Consider the following 27,113-nt stretch of genomic DNA (forward strand, 5'->3'; position numbering starts at 1 on the left):
TACAGGCATTTAAGGGGGTACTCCAGGAGGATAACATGTTAGATCGTGGGGATCCTGCCACTGGGGCTCCCGCCCCGCGATCTCTCCTGCAGCATCCCCATTTTTGAGCTGCACAGAGGGAGGATCTGTGCAGGTGACGAAGTATCATGACATCACGGCTCCGCCCCGTCGTGGGGCATGACATCTCGAGGGGGGGAAATATGACATCACGATACTCCGTCCCCTGCACCACCCGTCATCAGCCACAGAGCAATCCTCGCTCTGTGGAGTTGAAAAACGGGGGGTGCTGCAGGAGAGATCACGGGGGTCCCCAGTGGCGGGATCCCCACCATCTAACATCTTATTTCCTATCCTTTTGATAGGGGATAAGATGTTTAACGCCGGAGTACCCCTTTAAGGAAAAGACATCTATTAGACAACTGTCACACAGGCAGCCAGAACACCAAACAACATTTTTCTTGGTCATGCAAGTTGCTTGACCAGGAACACGAGGTATCATTACAGTCCTCTCCCTTTCCTCTTTCATCTGAGGGCTTAAAACTGCTGACAGATTAACTTTAGAGGGTGTTCAGAGGTAGGAGTTCCCTTTAAGAAAGTGTTAGCCATATCATTCTGAAGACATATTAAAGGAAAACGGTCATCCTGTTCACCCACACTAAACCCAATACACTGGCTTATAATGTGGGTGGGCCTGCAGGGTGAATTTGAATATTCATGGCCGCTGGTCACGTGAGCGCTTGCGCCTACTGAGCGCTCACGTGACCAACGATCATGAATATTCAAATTTTCAAATATTTGTTTGGTGCTCTCGTCCACAGGCGGTGTCTAGTATTGCAGTTGATGAAGCTGCAATACCAACCAGGGACCATAGACAAGAGTCGTGCTGTTTCTTGAAAATAATCTTTTTTCTTTTCTATTCCTTTTTAAAAACTAAGGTGTGGGTTCATATGGTCTGTTTGAGGCTTCCATTACACATAGTTTTCATTTGTTTGTTTAAAAAATAAAACAAAAAAATAAAAAACAACCACAAACAATAAAGGAATGTTTGTAGAGTGCTTCATATTTTACTAGTAGTATTTAGCAAATATCTGGTTGCACTGTTTCTTGTAAAAAAAAAAAAAAAATAAATGCTTGAGGAAAAACACCATAAAAATGACATTTGACATTTTGTTCCCCAAAAATGTTACATGTGACGTTGAACGTTACATGACCTTCCTAACTGCTGTTTGTAACAAGAGCTTTCATGGAATGTACCAACAACCATTTTGAATACACAAAATATATATCTACTGCATATAAATATATATCTTACTTTTTTATACTTCCATTTGGAATATAACATACAGTAATAAAGCTTAACACAATAAGTAGCATGAGCAAAACCTGTTCCCTTAGACAAAACAGTCAAAAACAAATGTTAAATCAACATCCTATGTTAAATAACTCTGTATCTCTCCATCTATACACCGGCAGATTTCTTTGACCTGGACATTTAAAATCTGTTTTTAAAAAAATGAAATATTTTAAATGTTTATAAGCTTATACTGTCTTTCAAATAACGTATTTTGTCTTTGTATATATACATATATGATATCTTAGCAAGCAGGTGCTTACGGCTGTGTGGCCTTTCAATCTGGGCCAATACTAGATGTATGCGCCATGAGCACCAAAACCACAGTGGGCCCACTGGTTACCCCAGCCTGGGCTGGACAAGGGTAAAGCATGATTGCCACAGATTCCCAAACCCATGTGCCAACAGCGGCCCTGCTTCCATTGGTTATTTTTATACAGTGGACCCCATCCAAAGGACCAATACATCAGCTCTGTCATCTACAAATCACCACAAACCAAGAGTCCATTTATCTTCACATCTCCAGTCTGGCACTTGTTACTTTTGAGGTAGAGCAAACACAACTACAAACAACCCCCCATCCCCCATGTCTTGTGATTGTCGCGGTTTCAAAGCAACCGAATTACAGCTTGAAATCTTCCTCCACGCACAACTGGGAGAGGGTCTTCTTTATTCTCAGCGCGGTCAACCGAGCCTTGCCATTGGCATACCAACATTCTCTCATGATCCTGCCCATCACTCTGAGAGCCTAGAAACAAAGTTAGAATTTGGTGAACATGGCTTTATTTCATGACAGAAAATCTGTGGCATTATTTTTTTTTTTCTTCCATGTATTAATACATCATAGAGCACTTTTCTCAAAAAAGTGACTTCACTAATTACCTGTCAGCCAGTAATGGACTGGATCAGTGTTGGGGGTAAATGATAGTGTTCTGTTTATCCCCCATAATGCTGCTGGCTTGTTCGTGTAAACTTGCTATTTCCTGTTTCTGTGCCCTCCCTCAAACTACAATCCCCAGGATCCCTTGTTTCTATGTGGGACATGACTTATCTCCCTCCCACACATCAGCTGCCCCCCCCCCTATTGCAGCACAGCTAGGCTCTCTTCTATGCGTGCTGTGCTTAAGACTACAGTTCCATGCAGCCTTGTGGAGCATGATTAGTCCCACCCAGCCATCGCTCCACTCATTGAAGCACAGACACGTTCCCTTTCAACACCTGACTAGTGATGCATTGTCTCGGACCGCACTGCAACATGGGAAAGGCCCGAGAAAACACAAATTTTATATGCTGCTAAAAATGAACTTCTGGGAAAAGATTGCTGGACCTGCCAACAAACACAGGTACAGACACTATATTATGAACTACACTATCTTTACAGCCCCTGTAGCACAGTCAAAAAATATCTGAAAATACCTCTTTAAGTATCCATTAATCTAACACTTGATACTAAAGCCTATGGAAATTCAGCTGTAGACAATGCAGTTACTTTCCTTAGTTTATGTATTTCATTGTTATTTGGAAACTGTACATAAATGGCAATGAGGCATTGTTTGGTATGGTTATGAGGGCACTACATGGTAGACCATAAGGAGGACACATAAATATAAAGTAGAGTACAGGGAATTATCCCACCTAAGGTTGGCTGAAGGTTGTCACTTATCTTTACTTCAAATTTATCAAATACCTCAAAGCTTTGCCACTGGTTCGGTATGCTGGGTCGTAATTTTTGGTCACAAACAACTTTTCTCATATCATCCAAAGAAGGATCAGAAGGCACCATATCGTAGTAAGGCAACTGGTATTCATCCACAATGCCTGTACAAGAAAACAAGAAGATGATGGGTTCATTTTTATGGTTTGCTTGGTATAACACAAGAGTTATCTCCTCACCTATTGTCCCATTAGAAGTATGTAATAGAAACATAGAATGTGTTGGCAGATAAGAAACTGAATACTATGAATAATCCCTGGCCCTATCTTATATGAAGAATAGCATTATACCTATCCCTATCTTATAGGAAGGATAGCCTTATGCCTATCCCTATCTTATATGAAGGATATCCTTATACCTATCCCTATCTTATATGAAGGATATCCTTATACCTATCCCTATCTTATATGAAGGATATCCTTATACCTATCCCTATCTTATATGAAGGATAGTCTTATGCCTATCCCTATCTTATATGAAGGATATCCTTATACCTATCCCTATCTTATATGAAGGATAGTCTTATGCCTATCCCTATCTTCTATGAAGAATTGCCTTATACCTATCCCTATCTTATATGAAGAATAGCCTTATACCTATTCCTATCTTATATGAAGAATAGCCTTATGCCTATCCCTATCTTATATGAAGAATAGCCTTATGCCTATCCCTATCTTATATGAAGGATATCCTTATACCTATCCCTATCTTATATGAAGGATATCCTTATGCCTATCCCTGTCTTATATGAAGAATAGCCTTATGCGTATCCCTATCTTATATGAAGGATAGCCTTATGCCTATCCCTATCTTATATGAAGGATAGCCTTATGCCTATCCCTATCTTATATGAAGGATAGCCTTATGCCTATCACTATCTTATATGAAGTATAGCCTTATGCCTATCCCTATCTTATATGAAGGATAGCCTTATGCCTATCCCTATATTATATGAAGGATAGCCTTATGCCTATCCCTATCTTATATGAAGGATAGCCTTATACCTATCCCTATCTTATATGAACAATAGCCTTATACGTATCCCATGCACGCTTAAATTCTAAAAGTAAACTTTTGGGATCCCTCAGTGCTACTCCATCTCTTGAGCCACACAACCTTGACCTCAGCTCAGACATTTTTTTTAAAAAGGAATATCCATAAATATAGCAACATACATACAACCAATATATAAACAATATCTATATATGTATATTATGCAAAGTAGCCCTCCTCAAGAAGGAAGCGAGCATGTGTCCTTGCAAGTCAATGGATGGCCTCCTTAAAAAGCCTTCAAACATAATGGGGGATTATAAGCCAAGCCAGAAAGAAGAAAGAGTTACTAATCTTTAGGCAAAGGTTTTGGGGTTCTTAAAGGGGTACTTCACCCCTAGATATCTTATCCAAAGGATAGGGGATAAGATGTCTGATTGTGGGGGTCCCGCCACTGGAGACCCCACAATCTCGGCTGCGGCACCCCAGACATCCATGCCAGGTGACTGGTGATGCGGGGTGGAGGCTCATGACATCACGGCCATGCCCCCTCCCATATACTTACATTGAGGGGGCATGGCCTCCGGCTCTGCACCCCGGCGATCAGACATCTTATCCGCTATCCTTTGGATAGGGGATAAGATGACTAGGGCCTGAGTACCCCTTTAAACACTAGTCAGTACAGAGCAGGGTGTTGGCTGGCTAGCAAACCTCCAATAGGTGGCACCAGAGAGCAAGCACTCTTTCTCCTGAAGAAGGGCTACTTTGCATATTTTTTCCTCCCTATGGTGAATTGCCTATAGGACTCCGTGGGGAAGATTTATCAAAACCCATACAGAAGAAAAGTGGAGCAGCTGCCCCTAGCAACCAATAAACCTTTTATTTTTCCAGATGCTTTTTCAAAAAGGAAAGAAGCAATCTGATTGGTTGCTATGGGCAAATTGCACCACTTTTCACCTGCCGAGGTTTTGATAAATCTTCCCTCATATGCATTTTGGGGCTCTCTTCAGAGAGATATGGGTAAAAGACAGGGGTACAATTCTATAAGTCCCTCTCACCAGTGGACTTGTGGACAATAACAGAATGCCCTAGCTAAGTTTTAGGATAACAATGTTTTTGTCTTTTGCTGATTTGTATTACGCACAGTTTATATCACATAAAATAACAGGAACAACCTAATAAATAGGATGAATCAAATTACCTTAATAAAGAGAAAATGCAAAAACAGATACTAACCTCCCACAGAACATCTCCGGGCTATTTCCCAATATACTAAGCCCAGGGAGTAGATGTCTGCGCATTTGAATGACTCAAAGTGGTACATGTTTATCGAATCATCAAGTAATTCCGGAGCCATGTACCTTTTGATAAAAGAAAATCAAGATATTATGTCAAAAGGCAGAACAAATGGATTAGAGTAGAGAGGCAGAATATTGAATAAAAGCATTTCAGGCTCTTCAGACTAATCTTAGGCTGGTCAGGTTTTGGGTACAATAAGCCAATTCTTCCTGAGAATTTTTTTCTTTTTTTTTTTAAAGGTAAACTTCAGATAGATATATGCAAGTTATTTCAGCAATAAGGAAATCCTGTTAAAGTGGTACTCCGGGGGAAAACATTTGTTTTAAAGGAAAACTGCCAGCTTGCTCCCCCCGCACTAACCAGTGGTACTGGCTGGTAGTGCGGGGGACGCTGATCAGTTTGATGCTTACCGTGCCCGGATCCGCCGCGCCGTTCGGCCGTAATCTTCTATTTTCGGTATATGCTAGTTAGGTGTTAACTTACACCGGCCGAGCTAACTGGCACTCAGCGTTTCTGGCCACAGCGCCGCCCAGCTCATCAATATTCCTCCCCTCCCTCCGCCTCTCCCTCTTCTTCCCGCTCTGTAATGAAGAGAGAGGGGAGGAATATTGATGAACTTTTCTTAAGGTTGATAGGAGCCACTTCTGAAGCACCTAACCCCATACGGCAGCCCATATGGAAGAGGTGGGCATGACCCTCTCCACTGAGGTGGCAGTTATGGAGATACTAAGCCAGTGACTCTTTCAGACTTCAAAAGAGAGAGTCACGAGTATGCATGGCTACCGCTGTAAATTCTCCACCTCTTCGCAGCTTGATAGGATCACTGAACAGCCATGAGAATGAGTGGGTAATGGAGCCCTAGGCACATGTAATACCAGATAAAGTCTGTCAACAAGAGTCCATCGAAAGCAAACCCCCGAGTTCCAGCCTAAGGCATTCCCTCGACTACATTTTAAAGAGTACCTTTCATGATCTTTTTAAATTTTATAATCCTCCCAGTTCACTGCCCCCATCATGATTAACCACCCCCTGCCTTTATTTTAATTATTTTTTAGTTTTCTACCTTGATATTGCTCTGCATTTTCTGCTCAGTCTCAGTCAGATTCACAGACTAGGAAGGGGCGTTCCCCAGCAGACGTGACATCATCTGAAGCCATACAGGGGAAAAAATCCCTTCCTCGCTCTGCTACACGCAGCCCACAGCAGTTTAGTGTGAAATGAGCTGTGATTGGCTAAGGCTGCACCCCCCTCTCCCCCCCCCCCCCTCAGCATTCCAGACTGCATTTCCTGATTTTGGACTTCTGCCAAGCAGCAGGAGTCCGAAGTCTATGCAAGAAATGTGTTTCTAGACAAGTAGGGAGACACCTAATGGCAGCTTTTTAAAACACAAATAAAACATAGAAAACTTCATTTTTTTTTTTTTAAATCAAAGTACATTAGGAAGATTTTTTATTTAACATAAGGAGTGTAATAGCAAAAATTAGTTTTAATGATGGTGCCCATTTAAAGTGTTTGTCTCATTGTGTGAGGTGGCTTTATTTTTGTAGTTACTATGGCAGATGCTTAGGTTGCAATGCATGGATCGTAAACATGAAAATGTGATAGGATGAAGTTTACTCATATAGAAAGTTCTGTGGGTAAACGGCAAAACCATTATCCACAGTCATAAAAATCCATAGCAACCAGGGCTGTCTTTAACTTGGGGCAAAAGGGGCAGCTGCCCTGGGCCCTGTCATTCCTGGGAGCCCAAAGCAGCTGGACCTTTAGCCCCACAATAAAGAAGCTAGCCGCAGCTGTTCGGGACACAATTCTCTTCACATCACCGGTCCAGGCTGTAGGCACCCTGGTTGGGAAATACTGATATATACACACACAGACAAACACATATACCAGTGTTTCTCAGGGTGCCTCCAGCTGTTGTAAAACTGCAATTGGGCATGCTGGGAGTTGTAGTTTTGCAACAGCTGGAGGCACGCTGATATATATATATATACCCTGTGCATGCGTGAGAAATATCTCCTGCATCTTCAGTCACGGTATGTGTTATTGCAGTGTTAGTCAACGTATGGCTGTGATATTGTTGCGTTCTGGTACGGTGGTGTTATTCAGCCACTGTAAATTTGGTATTGTAACTGTTTTGGTATGGCAGTATTATTCAGTGACGGTATGGTGGTATATTTCTGTTCTGGCATTTTTATTCAGTCACGGTATGGGTGTATTGTTCTGTTCTGGTATGGCATTGTTATTCAGTCACGCTATGGTGGTATATTTCTGTACTGGCATTTTTATTCAGTCACGCTATGGTGATATATTTCTGTACTGGCATTTTTATTCAGTCACGGTATGGTGGTATTGTTCTGGTATGGCAGTATTATTCAGTCACGGTATGGTGGTATTGTTCTGGTATGGCAGTATTATTCAGTCACGGTATGGTGGTATTGTTCTGGTATGGCAGTATTATTCAGTCACGGTATGGTGGTATTGTTCTGGTATGGCAGTATTATTCAGTCACGGTATGGTGGTATTGTTCTGGTATGGCAGTATTATTCAGTCACGGTATGGTGGTATTGTTCTGGTATGGCAGTGTTATTCAGTCACGGTATGGTGGTATTGTTCTAGTATGGCAGTGTTATTCAGTCATTGTATGGTGGTATTGTTCTGTTCTGGTATGGCAGTATTATTCAGTCACCGTATGGGGGTATTGTTCTGTTCTGGTATGGCAGTGTTATTCAATCACGGTATGGCGATATTTTTCTGTTCTGGTATGGCATTGTTATTCAGTCACGCTATGGCGGTATTGTTCTTTTCTAGTATAGTAGTGTTATTCAATCACGGTATGGCGATATTTTTCTGCTCTGGTATGGCAGTGTTATTCAGTCACGGTATGGGGGTATTGTTCTGTTCTGGTATGGCAGTGTTATTCAATCACAGTATGGCAATATTTGTTGGTTCTGGTATGGCGGCGTTATTCAGTCACGGTATGGAGGTATTGTTCTGTTCTGGTATGGCAGTGTTATTCAGTCACAGTATGGCAATATTGTGCTTTTCTAGCATGGTAGTGTTATTCAATGGCGGTATTGTTCTGTTCTGGTATTTAGGTGTTATTTAGTCACAGTATGGGAATATTTTAAACCAAAATTCCCAGACCCCCAAGGCTTGTGGGGGGGGGGGGGCAGTAAAATGAGCTGTCGCCTAGGGTGGCAAAAATCCTTGCACCAGCCCTGGCTGCGGCTCACTGTTCTGAAGCGGCACCTGGCCTTTAAAACACTGCGCCCGGGACTGACGGGGGACGTGGCGCAAGTGACGTTCCCCCGCAGATCCACACAGGAGGACTTCAGCGACGTTACACGTCAGTCCTGGCCGCCCCAGGAAAGAAGGCACTACGGACGGCCAGGTGAGTATGTCTGTAAGTGTATCAGTCTGTAGTGCGTGTCTGTAAGTGTAGGTCGGTTAGTGTGTGTCGGTCGGTCAGGCATGGGGAGGGGTACACAAAAAAATTGCTTGCCCAGGGTCCAATCAAAATTAAAGATGGCCCTGATAGCAACCCAATGCAAATTTCATTAGTGAGTCTGAGTGAGTTATTAGCTGCATGGCGTCTTTGTGTTTTCTATGCCTTTTCTATTTCCTTTGGGTTGCTCTGATTTCCTACCACACTCAAAAAAAAGACAGTAATGGATGTAATGCGTGCGACTGCGGTAAAGAATGTAGACTGTAAATTATTCTGCTGCATGGCTTGTCTAGACGTGCATTGCATATAGTATAGGTCAGTGGTTCTAAAACTGTAGCTCTCCAGATGTTGCAAAACTTCAACTCCCAGCATGCCCGGACAGCCGTTGGCTGTCCGGGCATGCTGGGAGTTGAAGTTTTGCAACATCTAGATGGCCACAGTTTGAGACCACTGTTGTAGGTTATTCTTTGTTAAATGAAAATGCATAAAATTTGCAAATGTACCTTCTGTTTACCGTATTTACCGTACCTTTATTTACCGTATTTATCAGGGTATACCACGCACCGGCCTATAACACGCACCCTCATTTTACCAAGGATATTTGGGTAAAAAAAGTTTTTTACACACATGGTACAGCTTCACACACAGCCCACCACTAGTACCTGCTGTAAATGGAAGGGAAAGGTGCTTATAGGCCTCCCAACCACAGGACCAATTGTCTGAATTTCCATCTGCCATTGCAAGTAGAAAAGCAAATTTGCTCTAAATATTTACTTGTAAAATTGGGAATGAGGTTTAGAGTGTTTTTTTCCTGTTTATCCTCAAGAAATTTTTTGACTAAAGTTTCACTGTCAGCCATATTAGCTCTCGTGGGAAACATTACTTTATTTCAAGTCAATCAAAGCGTCCTCCTGGTCCTCTGTTAACTCTTCCTGGCACTAAGTCACCGAACTAGGCAGCAAAGCTTAAAGGAGTACTCCGGCGCGCACTTTTATCATTTTCTCCTGTCCGGGCTGCAAAATAAAAGAAAACACACTTTCTCTTACCTGCCAACGAGCCCCCGGAGCTCCGGTACACTCCGGTACAGGTGTTCGGTCCCCGGGCTGTATTCTTCTTACTTCCTGTTAGCCCGGCACGTCACACGGAGCTTCAGCCTATCACTGGCCGCAGCGATGTCCCGCCGCGGCCGGTGATAGGCTGAAGCTCCGTGTGACGTGTCGGGCTAACAGGAAGTAAGAAGAATACAGCCCGGGGACCAAACACCTGTACCGGAGCTCCGGGGGCTCGTTGGCAGGTAAGATAAAGTGTGTTTTCTTTTATTTTGCAGCCCGGACGGGATAAAAGGAAAAAAGTGCGCGCCGGAGTACTCCTTTAATGGACACATAAGTGAGAGGGGGGAATAGCTAACATTAAGCTTCCTATTTGGGTTTTATGGGAAGGTTTGCTATGGGGATTTGCTCCTGCTCGGACAGTTCCTGACATTGATAGAGGTGGCAGCAGAGAGCACTGTGGTCAAAATGGAAAGAACTACACAACTTCCTTCAGCTACTTTATGGAGGAGATTTATCAAGCCTTGTGTAAAGCAGGGCCGTAGCTTCCATAAGGGGTCTGAGGTGATCGCCTCAGGTGTACTTCTGCAAGGGGGCATATCGGCTAAGGATGTCTGGCACAGGGAGACCAGCACACATTAAACTTGGCAGTGATTCCAAACCAGGGTGCCCTGGCGGGGGTGCTGGGACATTCCAGTGGGAAAGATGACACAACTATGTTGGTGAATTTTAAAATCCCAGCCTGCGTACCTGTGACTCCCTGGTTCCCTCAGCAGAATAATGGGGATGGAGGGAAGGAGCATGGGAGGTGCTGACAGAGGCCTACTAAGCTTCAGGTACTGCACCCCCCAGCCTTTTTTCACTCCTCTACCCCTCTCTGTCACCCCTCGTAATCTCTCTGTCACCCCTGGACATCCCTCTGTTATCTCGTACACCCTCTGTCACCCCTCCACACCTTTCTGTCACCCTCTACACCCCTCTGTCACCCCTGTACACCCCACTGTTACCCCGTACACATCTGTCACCTCTCTACACCCCTCTGTCACCACTGTACACCCCACTGTTACCCCGTACACATCTTTCACCTCTCTACACCCCTCTGTCACCTCTGTACGCCCCTCTGTCACCCATGTACACCCTATACACCCCTGTCTCCCATGTACACCCCTCTGTCACTGTGTGGTTTAAGGTTTGAGGCATTGTGTGTAGGTAAGGCTGGAGAAATATGGGTAAGGCGGGAGGCATTGTGTGTAGGTAAGGCTGGAGAAATATGGGTAAGGCAGGAGGCATTGTGTGTGTGTGTGGGGGGGGGGGCGGGGGGCTGTAGGCATTTAAGTGAGGCTGGAAACATTGTGCATTGTGGGAAGGCTGGTGGCATTGTGTTTGGAGGAGGCTGTAGGCATATGTGGGGAAAAGGGGAGGATAATGCCAGAAAAGTGCAGAGCCTAATATGTTTGTGTAGCAGGTTCTGCCCTGAAGAGTTTGGGCTGGAAGAGCTAATCATGATCTCCTGGGCCAGAAGGGGAAGAAAAGAAAAAGAATGACTCTGATTAGTGAAGACATCATTTGTGACATCATTCGCTGCAGTACTGTAATCTACATATAGAAACATATATATATATATATAAAAAAAAAATTAAAAAAAAATCGGTAGGGTTGCCCCGCAAAAAAAAAAGTATTGCCTCGGGCGCAAAAGGAGCAGGCTACAGCTCTGGTGTAGAGGAAGAGTGGTGCAGTTGCCCATAGCAACCAATCAAATTCTAGCTTTCATATTTTAAAAGCCTTGAAAAAATAAAAATAAATCTAATTGGTTTGCTGTGGGCTACTGCTTCACTGTTCCTTTGACATATCTCCCCCTATGGCCGGGTTCTCACTGTGAAATCCCGCAGGCAGCGATAGGATCGTGCGGACGGCATCGCCGTCCCTGTAGACGGCAATACATTTCTCAACAGATCTTTCGGCATATCCACTCAGAAGTGCATTGTGGTCTATGGGGATGGCAATGCCCTCCGCACGGTCCTAGCACCACCTGCAGGTGGAAATTCGGTAGTGAGAACCCGGCCTATGTGTTTCCAGTTGCTGTAGAACTTGTGGTTGGTTCAGCTGCTGTCGGGCGCTTATATGCAAAACTCATCGACCTCACGATATACAGTGCCAGCCGTCAAGTGTGGTTTATTCTCAGTATGTGACTTTTAGAGATGAGCGAATTTACAGTAAATTCGATTCGTTACGAACTTCTCGGCTCGGCAGTTGATGACTTTTCCTGCATAAATTAGTTCAGCCTTCAGGTGCTCCGGTGGGCTGGAAAAGGTGGATACAGTCCTAGGAAAGAGTCTCCTAGGACTGTATCCACCTTTTCCATCCCACGGGAGCACCTGAAAGCTGAACTAATTTATGCAGGAAAATTATCAACTGCCGAGCCGAGAAGTTCGTGACGAATCGAATTTACTGTAAATTCGCTCAACTCTAGTGACTTTCTAAATATGGTTTACATTTATTTATTTTTTTGAGTAGCTACAGATCACCGGATATAAATTATAGAGTGTACATTGGGGTTTACAATCTAAATGTGAAATTAACCAGTAGGGCAGTGTTACCCAACCAGTGTGTCTCGAGCTGTTGCAAAACTACAACTCCCAGCATGCCCGGACAGCCAAAGGCTGTCCGGGCATGCTGGGAGTTGTAGTTTTGCAACAGCTCGAGGCATACTATTTGGAAAAAAACACTGATCTAGAAGTTCCATTTCAAGTCACTATAGGAGCTTTGCCACCACAAATTGCCATTATGTTGATCAGATAAATCAGTATCCAATCAAAAAGGTTCTCTTTAACCCCTTAAAGGGGTACTCTGCCAAAAAATATCTTATCCCCTATCCAAACGATAGGGGATAAGATGTGTGATCGCAGGGGTTCCGCCGCTGGGGACCCCCGCGATCCCCGGGCCAGCAGCGGCGGCGTCTGGAACACAAAAGCTTGAAGCTTCCACGTTCATGATGTCATGCCACGCCCCCTCCATTCATGTCTATGGGGGGGGGGGATGACAGCTAGTACGTAGCCATCACGCCTCCTCCCATAGACATGAATAGAGGGGGCGTGACGGCTGTAGTCGCCAGTCATCCGGCAAGGAGCGGAGTTCGCTCCATGCACGGATGACTGGGATGCCGCGCCGGAGATCACAAATGTCCCCGCAATAGGGGATAAGATGTTTTTTTCGGTGAAGTACCCCTTTAAATACCAGGCCAATTTTAGTTTTTGTGTTTAGTGTAAGTTTTATCCTCTTAGTCTTCTAAAAGCCATGCCTTACTTATTTTTCCATCCACAGAGCCATGTTAGTGCTTTTTTTTTTGTGGGACTAATGTAACATGACAAATGATGTGAAAAAAAACAGCAATTTTGGAATTAAGTAATTTTTTTCTGTCTATGCCATTTACCATGTGGAATCAATAACAATGTATTATAACTAGAGTTGAGCGAACTTTTGAAAAGTTCGGTTTGGTTCGGCTCAGTTTGACTCGAACCGGCAAATGAAATAAGCCCCTAAACACATTTATAACACTTCCTAACAGCTCTAAAATCTTGTCTATCACTGTGAGGAAAGTATTCAAGTAGTTTAAAAGCGTTTTTAAGAATTAGTTATGGCGACATGCGGTAACCCATGGTAACTATTCGAGCGTGCCCATTTTTTCGGCTTATTCACTCCAAAATAAAGAGGCAGAATGTATCCTTGGTTGTCGGTAGATACCTGCCAGTGAGGGTATTCCAGGAAAAAAAATTAAAAATTTATATCAACTGGCTCCAGAAAGTTAAACAGATTAGTAAATTACTTCTATATTTATATATTATATTATATATTTTAATCCTTCCAATAATTATCAGCTGCTGCAGTTGAGTTGCTCTTTTCTGTCTGGCAACAGTGCTCTCTGTTGACATCTCTGCTTGTCTCGGGAACTGCACAGAGTAGAAGAGGTTTGCTATGGGGATTTGCTTCTACTCCGGACAGTTCCCGAGACACGTGTCATCAGAGAGCGCTTAGACAGAAAAGAACAACTCAACTTCAGCAGCTGAAGTACTGAAAGAATTAAGATTTTTTTTAATAGAAGTAATTTACAAATCTGTTTAACATTCTGGAGACAGTTGATATATAAAAAAAAGTTTTTTCCTGGCTAACCCCTTTAATATGCATACAGAGGCATGGGAATATGCAGTGGCTTTTTCCAAGCGTTCCAAAAATGATCCCTTTATTGGGAGTAGCAACAGAATTGGCATTCTAAAATAGTGAAGACTAAAGAAGAAACAACTCATGTATAAAAAGCCGAAAAATTATCCCTTTTCTAGGGATGATGATTTGTGTATGTGTCGGCCTGGCTGGAAGTAGGGTGAGGGTGGATTGGTGTTACTTGTAGTAGCCCTCGTACAGCAGGTGGTGGCTGACTGATGTCAATAGCGTACAGCATGAGATGGAAGACAGATGTTAATAGCGTACAGCATGAGATGGCGGACAGATGTCACTAGCATCCAGTAGGAGTGGTGGTTGTACTGCCTAATCAGTGGCATCTGGCACAGGAGATTAAAAATCCATCCATGTCTGAATCATTTTAAAAGTCAGCTTTTCCATGCTGCTGGCTGACAATCTCGTTTGCTTCGGAGTGTCCACGCCACCTGCTGTGCTAAATACTCTCTCCAAAGCTACACTAAAGGGTGGACAAGACAGAACACTCATGGAAAATTGGGCACATTCTGTCCAATGGTCTAATCTGGTGAGCCAGAAGTCCATGGGGTCTGCTGGGCTCATGTTGTCTGTCAGAGAAAGGGCACTGCTGAGGAAGGCCTCAACCTGGTTGTTAAGGTGGTGATTCACATCCCTTTGATGACTCAGGTCAGGGGAGCATACAGGATGTATAAACTTCGCCATCATGTACTCAAACATCAAGATGCTGCCACTGCTGCTGATGCTCCTGCTTCTTACTGGGGTAGTGCTGGCAGAGGTAGTGGAGCATTGTCAATCTCCAAATCCTCCTCCTCAGGTCCCACTACCTCCTCCATCCCCTCTTCTTCCATCATCGCTGTCAGCATCTGCTTTAAAAGGAATATAAGAGGCACTACATCGCAATGCCACTGTTTTCCTTGTTGACATATCTTGTAGCCTCCACAAATGTTTTGCGCTGCGGTGAGGTGGTCCAATATGTGTAAAGTGGAGTTCCATCGTGTTGGAACGTCACAAATAAGGCGGTGTTGTGGAAGAGCGTTTTTGGCGCTGTAGGTGAAGCAAGTCATGTTTAAAAGCTTATGAACGGCTAAACCGAACGCAAATTTTCCTGCACATAGACACCACTGGCTTGACACCTGGACAAGTTGTCAGGAAACATTTGACCACAAGGTTTAGCACGTGTGTCAAACAGGGAGAGTGTGTCATGCCATTTAGACACAGCGCTTTGACAATGTCTGTACCGTTATAGGCGACAACGTTTCCCAATGTCAGCTCACAACCTGTGAACCAGTGTGAAAGATCTTGTTGCAGACAGGGCAGTAGCTCCTCCACCATGTGGCTTTACTCGCCCAGGCTCAGCAGGTGTAACACAGCATGGCAACGCTTGAGGAGTATAAGCAACTTTCTTCCCTGTGGGGTGCAAGATGTCCGTGGAGAAGGTGAGAATCGGTGCAACTGTGGCTGTGTTACTACAATTTCCTGGCCTTGTTGCGGTGGAGCCTCATTCTACAAGATGTTAACCCAGTGAGCCATAAAAGACATGTATTGCCCCTATCCGTAGCTACTACTCAACATGTCAACCATGGCATGCACTGTTCTGCACACAGACAACTTCACGGAGTGGCCCACCCTCTCCGACACATGATTGGCAAAGCAGGGACGACTTTCTTTGCAAAATAATGATGACTAGGAATGTGCCACCTGGGCTGGGCACTCCCCATTAGTTGCCTGAAGGTCGTGGAGTCAACAAGATCATATGGGAGGGCCTGCTCTACCAAAAACTTGGCCAGGTAGGAATTGAGGCACACTACAACAGGGTGACTGGGAGAATACTGTTGTCTGGAGGACATGGATTCCCCAATGGATAACTGACGGGATCAGGGGTGAGGGGGGCACGACACAGATAAGCCAAATCCCGAAAATGTGCTGGCTGTGGACTGTGCCCCTCCTCTGGATGATTTCTTAATAGAACCTAAACATGCAGCAGAGTCGCCATCACCTTTGCTCATCAGACCAGGTTTTCTTCCCCTACCTTGGCTACACTCTTCTTCACTGACACTGTCACTACTCTGAACATGTCAGCTCATGCCCAGGTGGTTCCCATGTCCTGCCCAACACTACATCATCGTCAACATCAAACTCCTCATCCTCCATGCCACTCCTCTCTGCATGGACTTCTTGGGCTCCTTCATCCCCTTCAGCATCGCCACCTTGACCCCCTACAGTACCCCCACCCCGCCTACCATCACCAGTCCTGCAGGTGCTGGGCTCGACCACTGATTCTGCCTCCACCACCTTGCCAACACACTCCAAAGCTTGACTATCCCACACAACTGCTCCTCGTGCCTAGTCCTATCCTTCTGTGTAGCAAGGGGAGGGCAAAACCAGAGATGAGGAATCACAGCGTCTGGGATGGACCTTTCCACTTCCCCATGTGAGTGAAGACACCAAGGAATCCACTGACCGGTGGCTCACCGTCATATTGTCAGAGTCTTTCTCCTCAGAAGTGATATGACAGAAATATTCCAGTAAAGCCGGATCATCCTGTGAAACCACATAATCTCTCTCAGGCAGTGAGAACTTGGGTTGGCTGACGCGGCTACCACACGACACCTGCCTGCTGTTACCGCTACCTGTACAAGTACTGCCATGAACATTCTTACTGGTAGAGAACATGGGGGAGGGGTCTTTTCCCCTCTACCCTTTCCACCAACTCCTTTTCCAGACATGTTTTTTTGTTACTTTTATCCTTTTTGGGTGAATCTTCATCAACCTACCTGACAAATCTAGGTTTCAACATTTTGAACGCTTTTTGCATGGCAGTGATGACAGCACAATGAGTACTGAAGATGTTTGCAGAAATCTGTTACTGTATATTCACTACTGTGTTCACAGGCCCTAGAGGCATTTATATATATATACGCTTTATGGGTGGCACAGATCACTGCACCTCACTGGCTACTGTTGCTGGTTGAGGAACACTATTAGAGTCACAAATCACTACTGCCTTCACAGGCCCTATAGGCATTTATATATATATACGCTTTATGGGTGGCACAGATCACTGCACCTCACTGGCTACTGTTGCTGGTTGAGGAACACTATTAGAGTCACAAATCACTACTGCCTTCACAGGCCCTATAGGCATATATAGGTGCCCACTTGAATACGCTTTGTGGGTGGGTGGCACAGATCAATGCATCTCACTCGAGCTGGTTCAGGAACACTATGTAATTCAGGTATATGCAGATATGAGCCCTGGAAAAGGCTTTGAATTTGTGGTAGCAAAAGATGAGCCTTTCAGAGGCTGTTATTAGGATGTCCCCCTATATGCTGTTTTGTTATTTAGGAGCCCCTATAGGATTCTTGTATGGTGTTTGAATCCTGTTCACACACACACACACATACATAAGGGGAGAGATTCATCAAAACCTGTGCAAAGGAAGACTGGTGCAGTTGCCCATAGCAACCAATCAGATCGCTTCTTTCATTTTTATAGAGTCCTGTGAAAAATGAGAGAAGCAATCTGATTGGTTGCTATGGGCAACTGGTCAACTTTTCCTCTACACAGGTTTTGATAAATCCCCCCCAAAGTCTCTATTTCTAATCTGTATCTCTCTATCTTTCTATTCACTAACTGTCCCTATTTCTTCTCTCTTTCTAAACACTAGCTGTCCCTATTACTGCCTCTCCTGCTCTCTACAGCAGCACCATCGCTCTGAACACTGTAGGTGAGGTAACTGGCCTTTTATCTGTGCCCTTTGCTGCATCCTATTGGCCTTTCTGCTGATTGACACGAGAAAGCAGCCAATCACATGATAGACCTTGGTTACCATGTCATCTGCTGCTTTCCCCACGTCATCTCACCACCCTCTGCCCACCCTGCTTCTTTCACGATTTTTTCGTGCTATTTACCGGCTCGTGCAAGCCGAATCAGTAAAAACTTGTGAGTTCGCCAAGCTGGATAAAACCTAAAGTTGGGGTCGAATCCGGATTTGCTTCACTCATTGGCTCACTGACTCACTAATTATAACTATCAAATAGTTCGGACAATTTGGCGATACCAAATTTTTTTTGTTTGTTCGTGATTTGAATTTTTATTATGATGGGGAGATTCTTTATATTTTTCTAAAACATTTTTTTTACTTTAGTTTTTAAACTTTCTTAGTCCCCCTAAGTAACTTGTATAAGCAATCATTCAATTGCTTATACAGATCAATGTAATACTATAATATTATATTGATCCAATAGGCCTTGGGATGCCATGATAATGGATAGGCTCCCTGTGAACAAATCGTAGGGCACCAATCCAGCCACTGCACCATTTATGGCTCACGTCGAATGCAATTTGAATGCTGCAGTCAGCGCAGACAGCATTTAAATAGTTGAGCATTTATACAGTTAAGGACTAACAACAGAGATCCCTCGTTCCGGCTATTAGTAGTGGCTGTCTGCTGCTGAATGCAGGTACTGACTGGGTTGGAGCTTGAGCCTTCTCCATATACCCTTTACAGCAAAATCATGTACATGTATGGAATTTTGCAGGAAGAGGTTAAGAATAAAGAGGTTTTAGAACAAATGTAGTTCTTGTAGCCTGGTCAATATGTTCAATCTTTTTTCTAGAGAAGACAAATCTCCTTTCAGTCCTACCTTTTGGTCCCCACTCTTGGATTTTGCGGGATGTCTATGGTGTTTGTAATGGAATCGTGTTTCACTGCCAGTCCTAAATCAGCGATGGCGCATGTCTCATTCTTCTTCACCAGAATATTTTTGGATTTGAGATCCCTGTGTGCAATAGCGGGTTTACCTGGAAATACAGAATCACAAATACATTAGTGCCACAAAATTATAAATATATCATTGCTTATTCATGGATTCTGTTCCTTGGTTGAGTCTAACGCTGAATACACTACCAGGGTGAAGTGTCAACGCAGAAACTCCAGGATAACAGCAAGGTAAACTCTATAATACTTGTTTACTATTTTTTTTTCTTATTTAATAATATTCAAGATAAGATAGATATATACATCCTCTACTAGTCCTCCATTTTACTTTCAACTTTCTCAGTTTTCTGCTCCAGTTCCAACAAATTTGATTTCAGAGGTTTAACCAACTTAGCTATATTATGGTGAAAAGAACTTTTCAGGCTAAGACTCATATCTTTAAGGGAGGCATCAGTCACTGGTTTCTCTGTTAGGCTAAGTTTCCACATGGTCTTTTTTCTGGCAGTTTTTGGAAAACTGCCACCGCAGTTTTTGAGCCAAAGCCAGAAATGCATTCAAAAGGAATGAGAAATATAATGGAAGGACTTAAACTTCTCCTCCCTTATGGATCCACTTCTGACTTTGGCTTAGAAACTGCAGTGGCAGTTTTCCAAAAACTGACAGAAAAAAAAACAAGTGGAAACTTAGCCTTACTGACATTCCTATTAGCACATCCTCCTCCCTTTGGGAATTAACTTTCCAGTTTGGGGTAAAATCTGCCTTGACTGATGTTGAGTCTTGTGGCCCCTGTTACTTTATCTCTTCTCTTATCCCAGAAGGTACCACGGGCTGCAGGGTCACTTGCACAGTTTAACATCTCTGCAGGTCACTGGGGAATCCCCTGTATTCAGTACACAGGAATTAATTGATCTCAATTAATCAAACATGTCCTCTTTGATTAATTGAGATCAATTAATTCCTGCATACTGCATTCAAATAGGCACGTGGGGTATCGTGCAACATAGCAACCTCGGCACAGGTTTGTTTCAGTGGAGCCCCCCTTATATTTATTCATTTACCAGAATCCCCTGTATTGCCCAGGGACACATACTCTGTTGCCTCCATCAGCTGATGTCCTGTAGGTCTGTGGATCGGTCCTGCCATTCTGGTTCCCCCTCTGGTTCAGGGGGTTCCTCCACCACCGTATGGGCCAGCATGATCTCACCAGACCTCCTCCCTGGTCTGCTCGCTCATGCTGCTCCATTCTGGAAGGCCCTCTCCATAGGCTTGTGTGGCTTCAGAGGTTTCTCCAGGCAGGGTTACCTCCTCTACATCATTGGCATAGTGTCAGAGTCTCCATGCATCTCCCTAACATGTGAAGCTTCAACTCCCTAAAGGTCAACGAGCAGCCGGCTACTTCCGCTGGCTTTTTCCGCATTTTAGCTGGCTCGAGTCCTCCAAACCTGCCTGATCAAGCCCCAGCAGCACCCCTCCGTAGCCCAACAATGGGTCTTCAACAGCTCTACACTGGACACAGCAACACCCCCTCTGTGGGCACCTGGTGAGTCAGTGGCGTTTAGCCTTTTCAGATGCTGATGCTGGACATGGGGTCAGAGCTCTCTCCTGCACTCACATGCGGCCGTCACCCAGACACTACCCCGTTGTTTACTTGCTTGTTTACTTGATAGAAATTTTTTCCCAAAAAATGAGAATCATAATAATTTTTCATTTCGTACATACCTCGAGTTCCTACTATTTCCATATGAAGATGAGCCAGACCACTGACAATGGATAACGCTAATTTCATCATTCCCCCGATAGTTACTGTGTTGCGAATCAGGTAATCATAGAGTGAGCCCTGTTCATGGTATTCAGACACAAGCCAGAGCTGGGTCCAAGTGCCAATATCTGCAAAGCAAAGCATATTTTAGTTATTGTCCATAGATAAATAAATGGATGAAGAATAAATAGATATGGGATAATGTTCCTCTGTTCATGCAGGGAAAGAATTGATTGCTGAAGCTCGTAATCTCTGATGAGCACCAAGGAAGAGATGAGAGAGCATACAGGGGATATCTGAGGAGTATATGAGCAAGGCAAGTGAACATGAGTAATCAGACCATTTAAAATTGGGGAGAAGTATACCCTGTATAATTAAAGGGATAATCCACCCCTAGACATCGTATCCCCTATCCAAAGGATAGGGAATAAGATGTCTGATCGCGGGGGTCATGCCACTGGGGACCCCTGCCATCTCGGCTGCAGCACCCGTGACATCTGGTGCACGGAGCAAACTTCACTCCGTGCCGGATGACTGGCGATGCGAGGCGGAGGCTCGTGACATCACGGCCACACCACGCCCCCTCAATGCAAGTCTATGGGAGGGGACGTGACATCCATCACGCCCCCTCCCTTAGACTTGCATTGAGGAGGCTTGGCGATGATGTCACGAGTGGGGCGCAACTGTGACATCACGAGTCTCTGGCACTGCACCTGATGCTCTAAACAAGCGCCGGGTGCATTGGAGAGATCGCTGGGGTTGCCAGAGGCAGGACCCCCCACGATTAGACATCTTATCTCCTTTCCTTCGGATAGGGGATAAGATGTCTAGGGGCGGAGTACCCCTTTAAAGGGAATCTGTCATCAGTGTCACCTGCACTAACCTGATGGTACAGGCTTGTAGTGCCGGAGATACTGATTAAAATCCTACTTCCCACTCTTTGCTCAGTGCCACCATATATGCAAATGTTGAGTTTGATGCACGGGGGGGGCGTTTCCAAGGCCCTGGTCACATCTGGTAAGCTACCCACAGAGTAATGCCTTCTTCCCTGTGCTGAGCCTCTGCAGAGTGGAGCTCCATTCTGCAGCAGAGGAGGCTCAGCACAGGAGATGAGGCATTACAATGAAGACAAAGATGAGCACTACCAGGAATTACAGGAAACTCGAGGCACATGGCGAGGAACAGCAAGTGTGATTTTAACCAGTGTCACCTGCACTACAAGCCTGTACCAAAAGGTTTCTTGCGGGTGACACTTATGACAGATTCCATTTAATGCATTTGGCTGCTGCTTGTGTTCTGTGCAGGTACTGAGTGGGTACTGTTCACATAGTGTCTGCAGAGGGGATCATGTACTGAGTTTATTGGTTTGGTGATGATTTTTCTTCTGTAGAAAGTTAAATGGATAGATATGAGATAGAAAGATAGATAAATAGATAGATATGAGATTGATAGATAAATACATATATACTCCACAGAAGTCGCAGCACACCCAGGTAGCATAAAGTGCAAAATAATTGAGCTTTATTTGCCCATGTTATAAAACGTTTCAATGGTACCGCACCATCTTTGTCAAGCATGATGTGATACCATCGAAACGTTGTATAACATGGGCAGATAAAGCTCAATTATTTTGCACTTTATGCTACCTGGGTGTGCTGCGACTTCTTTGGAGTATATATCGATGGACACGGTCTGCGACTGGGACCACATTCATCGCTTGCACCCCTGCTTACTCCAGCTGTACCCCTGAGGTTGTGCTGCCTATCCTGCACTTGTAGATAAATAGATATGAGATAGATAGATAAATAGATAGCTATTAGATAGATAAATAAATAGATAGATATGAGATAGATAGATAAATAGATATAGGAGATAGATAGATAGATATACGAGAAAGATAGCTAGATAGATAGATTTGAGATAGATAGATATGAGATAGATAGATAGATAGATAGATATTAGATAGATAGACAGACGGACAGATAGATAGATAGGTATTGCTCTTACCTTTGTTGTCAGCAGCTATAAATCCAAGGATATTTTCATGTCTTAGCATCACAGTCTGATAAATTTCCGCTTCACGGAACCAGGATCTTTCATCTCGAGAGGAGAAAATCTTAACAGCAACATCTTCTCCGCACCATTTTCCCCTCCAAACCTCTCCAAATCGTCCTTTGCCAACCACTTCCTGTATTATAACTGTTCTTGCTATGGTTCTCTGGACAAGCAAAGGTAAACCTATCCAAAAATCAACGTGTGATATAGTTAAAAAATATGCTGGACCAGAAGAGGCTTTAAAGTCAATGTCCACTATTTAGCAAAATATTGTTTTTTGTTCAAAAAAAATGATGAGATAAATAAATTCTTAATACATCTTGCATGCTTTCAGACCATTTTAGTCCAGACTCACTGAAATGGTCTACAAGGCTTGACAAATGTTTCTTTCACATTGATGCACACCCTGCTGCTACACTTTGAGCCAAAAAACATATTTTCTACCTTCAAGTACCTTTGCAGTGTCCCAGTACTCATCTACTGTCTGTTGACGTAGGTTGTAGCATGGCTACATATTGTGTCCTGTCAGGTAAATCCTGTTCAAGTATCATGAGTTAAATTTGACAGTACAGTATTGCTTTACACTGGTTCACATGTGTATACACTAAGGTGTCAGACTGTCACACTGGGGGATATGTGGATGTGTATGAGAACTGGGTCACATGACCTTTCCTTTCTGCCTAGAAGCCTCTAAAAAGTTGTATGAAAAGAGTCCCAAAGTCAAACCCTCCCTCCCTTGTAGAAAAATTAGGTCTTGAATAGTCAGTGCTCTAGCCTGGCACAGACCAAAGATGCGGCTCCTGTCAGTTGTACCCTGCCAGTAAGTCTGCTCTGCAGAATTTTGCTAGCCCTGGCTGCCAGAGAATTCCTAATCCTGTTCAAGTTGCTATTCTGACTAGAGTCAAGTTTGTCTCAGTGAATGACAGCACCATGTGGAGTAAAGAGGGCGTATAACCCAAAGACTGTGTCCAATCAATGCTGATGGGGGTATCTACTTCTACATTTGTATTTCTACTCCAACACTTGGAATTGTATCCAAGTCAGAAGAGATAGAAGCTGTACAAGGGCTCTTCTGCTACCACTGGACTCTTCATGGGCTTCCAGCCAGACTCAGTGCGACATGTCTAACAAGCCACAACCTTTTCACCTTATACCCTGTGATAGGGAATTATAATGAAACTAACTATAAGTAAAGACTTCTACATATACACCACAATGAGCCAAGCTGTAAAGACCCCCTATTATATTGTGTATATCCTAGAGCAACACTTAAAGTGCTTCTAGTGTTATCAAAGACTCACTAAGTACCTTCAGCTAAGAAAGCTAATGAGGGGATGTAAGGAGACTGTATATTGTTTTGCTGTGCACAGGGGATACTCCAAATATGTTTCTGTTTCCAAGTTGCTTCAAGTCATTTGCACTTAGGGTCAGGGATTACCTTTACTGTGCTGTCCAGTTCCAAAAGTTGCAGAGACCACAGGAGGATATTCAGGGTTCAGCCCGACCCTCAGAGCTACCATGATACATAAGACTTTGCTATAGGCATACTACTACCCCAAGATGGCCTTGTATTACCATTCCCATCCTCTCTCTGGGCAGCACAACTTGCACTGGAAAATGCCTTTAAAGCGGTTCTCCATAACATTTTTGTTCCAAATGCCTGGAGCTGGCTGTAGGGTTGTGATGTCATGGCCACGCCCCTCATGATATCACATCACGCCCCCTTAATGCAAGTCTATGGGACGGGATGTGACGGCCACCACGGCCCAACCCATAGATTTTCATTGTGGGGGTGTGGCATGACATCACAAGGGGTATGGCAGTGGCGTCACGACTCCGCTGCCCACACCCAGCATTCTAAACTAATACAGAGTACAGAGATCGTGAGGGTCCCAGCGGCGGGATCCTTTGGATAGGGAATAAGATGGCTAAGGGCGGATTACCCCTTTAATAGCTTCTTTAATACAATCTAGGAAAGTAGTCTAAAACTGTTGCCGTCCAGATGTTGCAAAACTTCAACTCCCAGCCGTTGGCTGTCCGGGCCTGCTGGGAGTTGAAGTTTTGCAACGTCTGGAGGGTCACAGTTTGAGGCCACTGATCTAGGAGATAGTAGAGTACAGTATAATGGATAGCAATAAGGAAGTGGAAAATTAAACTTACCAGATCCAGATCCAGATCCTGATGTTGACATATCATATATAAGATCCTTCAAGCATTTCCCATCTGAGTCTAAGTTACAGTCCGTTAAGGGTTCTTCAATGCACTGCCGCCGGGTCCTCTTGTAGGCACAGTAGCGCCTCTGACAGGTGTACACTGTTAGCATTATGGCTATTGCCAGGACACATATTGGAATGGTGACCAACAACCACAGTTCCACATGGCCAAACTGGGATGGGCTGGTAGAGACTGGAAAGAATACAAATTATTATTGAAAGTATACGAGCGCTTAGAGACATCTATGACATATAATCTACATTGATCTCTAGGAAACGGTGATACGGTGTCCATTTTAGGACATCGTCAGCCGTAACTCCGCCCCGTGTCAGACGAAACAGTGACCCGCCACCATCCTTGGACCAATCTCCATCAGGCGTCAGCCGCAACTCCCTCCTTCGTCATCCTTAACTCCCTCATCCGAAACTCCGTCATCCCTAAGACGAAAAAACCTTCCTGCCGTGTAGTAGAGCCGAGTGAGTGTCGACTCTCTGCTATACGGATTCTGCTGTACATGCTATTCAGTGTCGGCTCTGCTATGCAGCAGGAAGTTGTGTCTGAGGGAGAATTGTCTGAGGCATGACGGCATTTCGGATGAGGGAGTTGTGGCTAAAGGATGACGGCAATTGGTGTGAGGGAGGAGGCGGGATGCTGTTTTCCTTGATGCGGGATAGAGTTGCTGCTGACGACTGATGGCGATTGGTCCAAGGGAGGAGGTGGGAGGCTGTTTCGTCTGACACCGGACAGAGTTACGGCTGACGACTGACGCTGTCCTAAAAGGGACACCATATCTGTGGGTCCATTTTAGAACATCATCAGTCGTCAGCCGTAACTCCGTCCGCGTCAGACAAAGCAGCGGCCCGCCTCCTCCCATGGTATTCAGTGTCGGCTCTGCTATAATGACTCTGTAGCACATGTAGTGTATGTAGTACACGTGCAAGTTTCACAGTTTCTACTCTGCTATACATGCCGTGCAGCGTCGGCTCTGCTATGCGACAGGAAGTTGGGTCTGAGGGAGAATCGTCTGAGGCATGATGGCGTTTTGGAAGAGGGAGTTCTGGATGAGGGAGTTGTGGCTAAAGGATGACGGCGATTGGTCCGAGGTGGGACGCTGTTTCGTCTGAAGGGGGATGGAGTTACGACCGATGACTGACGGCGATTGGTTGGAGGGAGGAGGTGGGACGCTGTTTCGCCTGACGCGGGACGGAGTTACGGTTGACGACTGACACTGTGCTAAAATGGATGCCATACAGTGATGCCCTTTTGGGTCCTGACACCTGCACTCACTTCTCCAGAGGGCGCTTGGTCAGTCCATGCCTCGTGGCCTATTGCTTGAGTGGAGTGGCAATGCTCGGCTGTGCTGACGGGCTGCATGGTTAGACATGACTATACTTGTGAGCACAGTGGAGCATTGCCCCTTCACTCAAGCAACAGGCCACAGAGGCACGACCCTCACTAATGTGATACTGACAGTGTATCCAACAATACGGTATCAGTGGTATCAATACGGTATCTCTAGTGGATGAAAAAGTGCCTGTCAACAATGTGAGCATTCAAGATACAAATAACTTTTTATATTAAAGTCCTGGAGGGTCACTGTACATTGTACAGTATAGAGCTTATGCTGTACTATATGGGCAAAATAATATTGTTGGACTGCTGCTTTCACTGCTCTTTAAAGGATTAAAGGGGTATTCCTAAAATGGCAGTAAATCCCCAAATCCAGGTGTGTAAACCTTGTGGACTCATCCCCAAGAAGACTGGAGGCTGTAATCGCTGCCAAAGGGGCTTTAACTCCTGAATCTTTAAAGAAGTACTCCAGTGGAAAATATTTTTTTAAATCAACTGGTGCCAGAAAGTTAAGTAGGTTTGTAAATGACGTCTATTTAAAAATGTTAATTCTTCCAGTACTGGATACTACAGAGGAAGTTCTTTTCTTTTTGAATTTCTTTCCAGTCTGACCACAGTGCTCTCTGCTGACACCTCTGTCCATGTAAGGAACCATCCAGAGCAAGAGCAAATCCCCATAGCAAACCTCTCCTGCTCTGGACAGTTCCTGACATGGACAGAGGTGTCAGCAGAGAGCACTGGGGTCACAGAGGAATGAAAATAACTTCCTGTGGATCATATAGCGGCTGATAAGTACTGGAAGGATTAAGATTTTTTAATAGAAGCAATTTACAAATCTGTTTAACTTTTTGGCACCAGTTGATTTAAATTTTTTTTTATAATTTACACAGGAGTTCCCGTTTAAGGATTAACCCCTTAAGGACCGGAGGTTTTTCCGTTTTTGCATTTTCGTTT

The 27,113-nt window shown here is 44.4% G+C and overlaps 1 protein-coding gene across 5 annotated transcripts in view; it reads right to left on the reverse strand.

Annotated features, from left to right (window-relative positions):
- Window positions 1-1,163: 1,163 nt before the first annotated feature.
- The window catches only part of ACVR1C (activin A receptor type 1C), a 152,672-nt gene continuing 126,722 nt past the window's right edge, over window positions 1,164-27,113 (reverse strand). For 4 of the 5 annotated variants that reach the window (XM_056534198.1, XM_056534197.1, XM_056534196.1 and 1 more), the window contains exons 3-9: window positions 24,756-25,001; window positions 22,548-22,778; window positions 20,501-20,668; window positions 18,708-18,864; window positions 5,292-5,416; window positions 3,039-3,169; window positions 1,165-2,099 (exon numbers count right to left, since the gene is read on the reverse strand). In XM_056534198.1, coding sequence (XP_056390173.1) covers window positions 1,974-2,099; window positions 3,039-3,169; window positions 5,292-5,416; window positions 18,708-18,864; window positions 20,501-20,668; window positions 22,548-22,778; window positions 24,756-25,001 — 1,184 coding nt within the window. In that variant the 3' untranslated portion in view covers window positions 1,165-1,973. Of the gene's footprint in view, window positions 2,100-3,038; window positions 3,170-5,291; window positions 5,417-18,707; window positions 18,865-20,500; window positions 20,669-22,547; window positions 22,779-24,755; window positions 25,002-27,113 lie in introns of all 5 variants that reach the window. The other variant, XM_056534195.1, reaches the window with a different exon arrangement.

Source organism: Hyla sarda, chromosome 8 (genome assembly GCF_029499605.1).
Source record: "Hyla sarda isolate aHylSar1 chromosome 8, aHylSar1.hap1, whole genome shotgun sequence".
NCBI lineage: Eukaryota > Metazoa > Chordata > Amphibia > Anura > Hylidae > Hyla > Hyla sarda.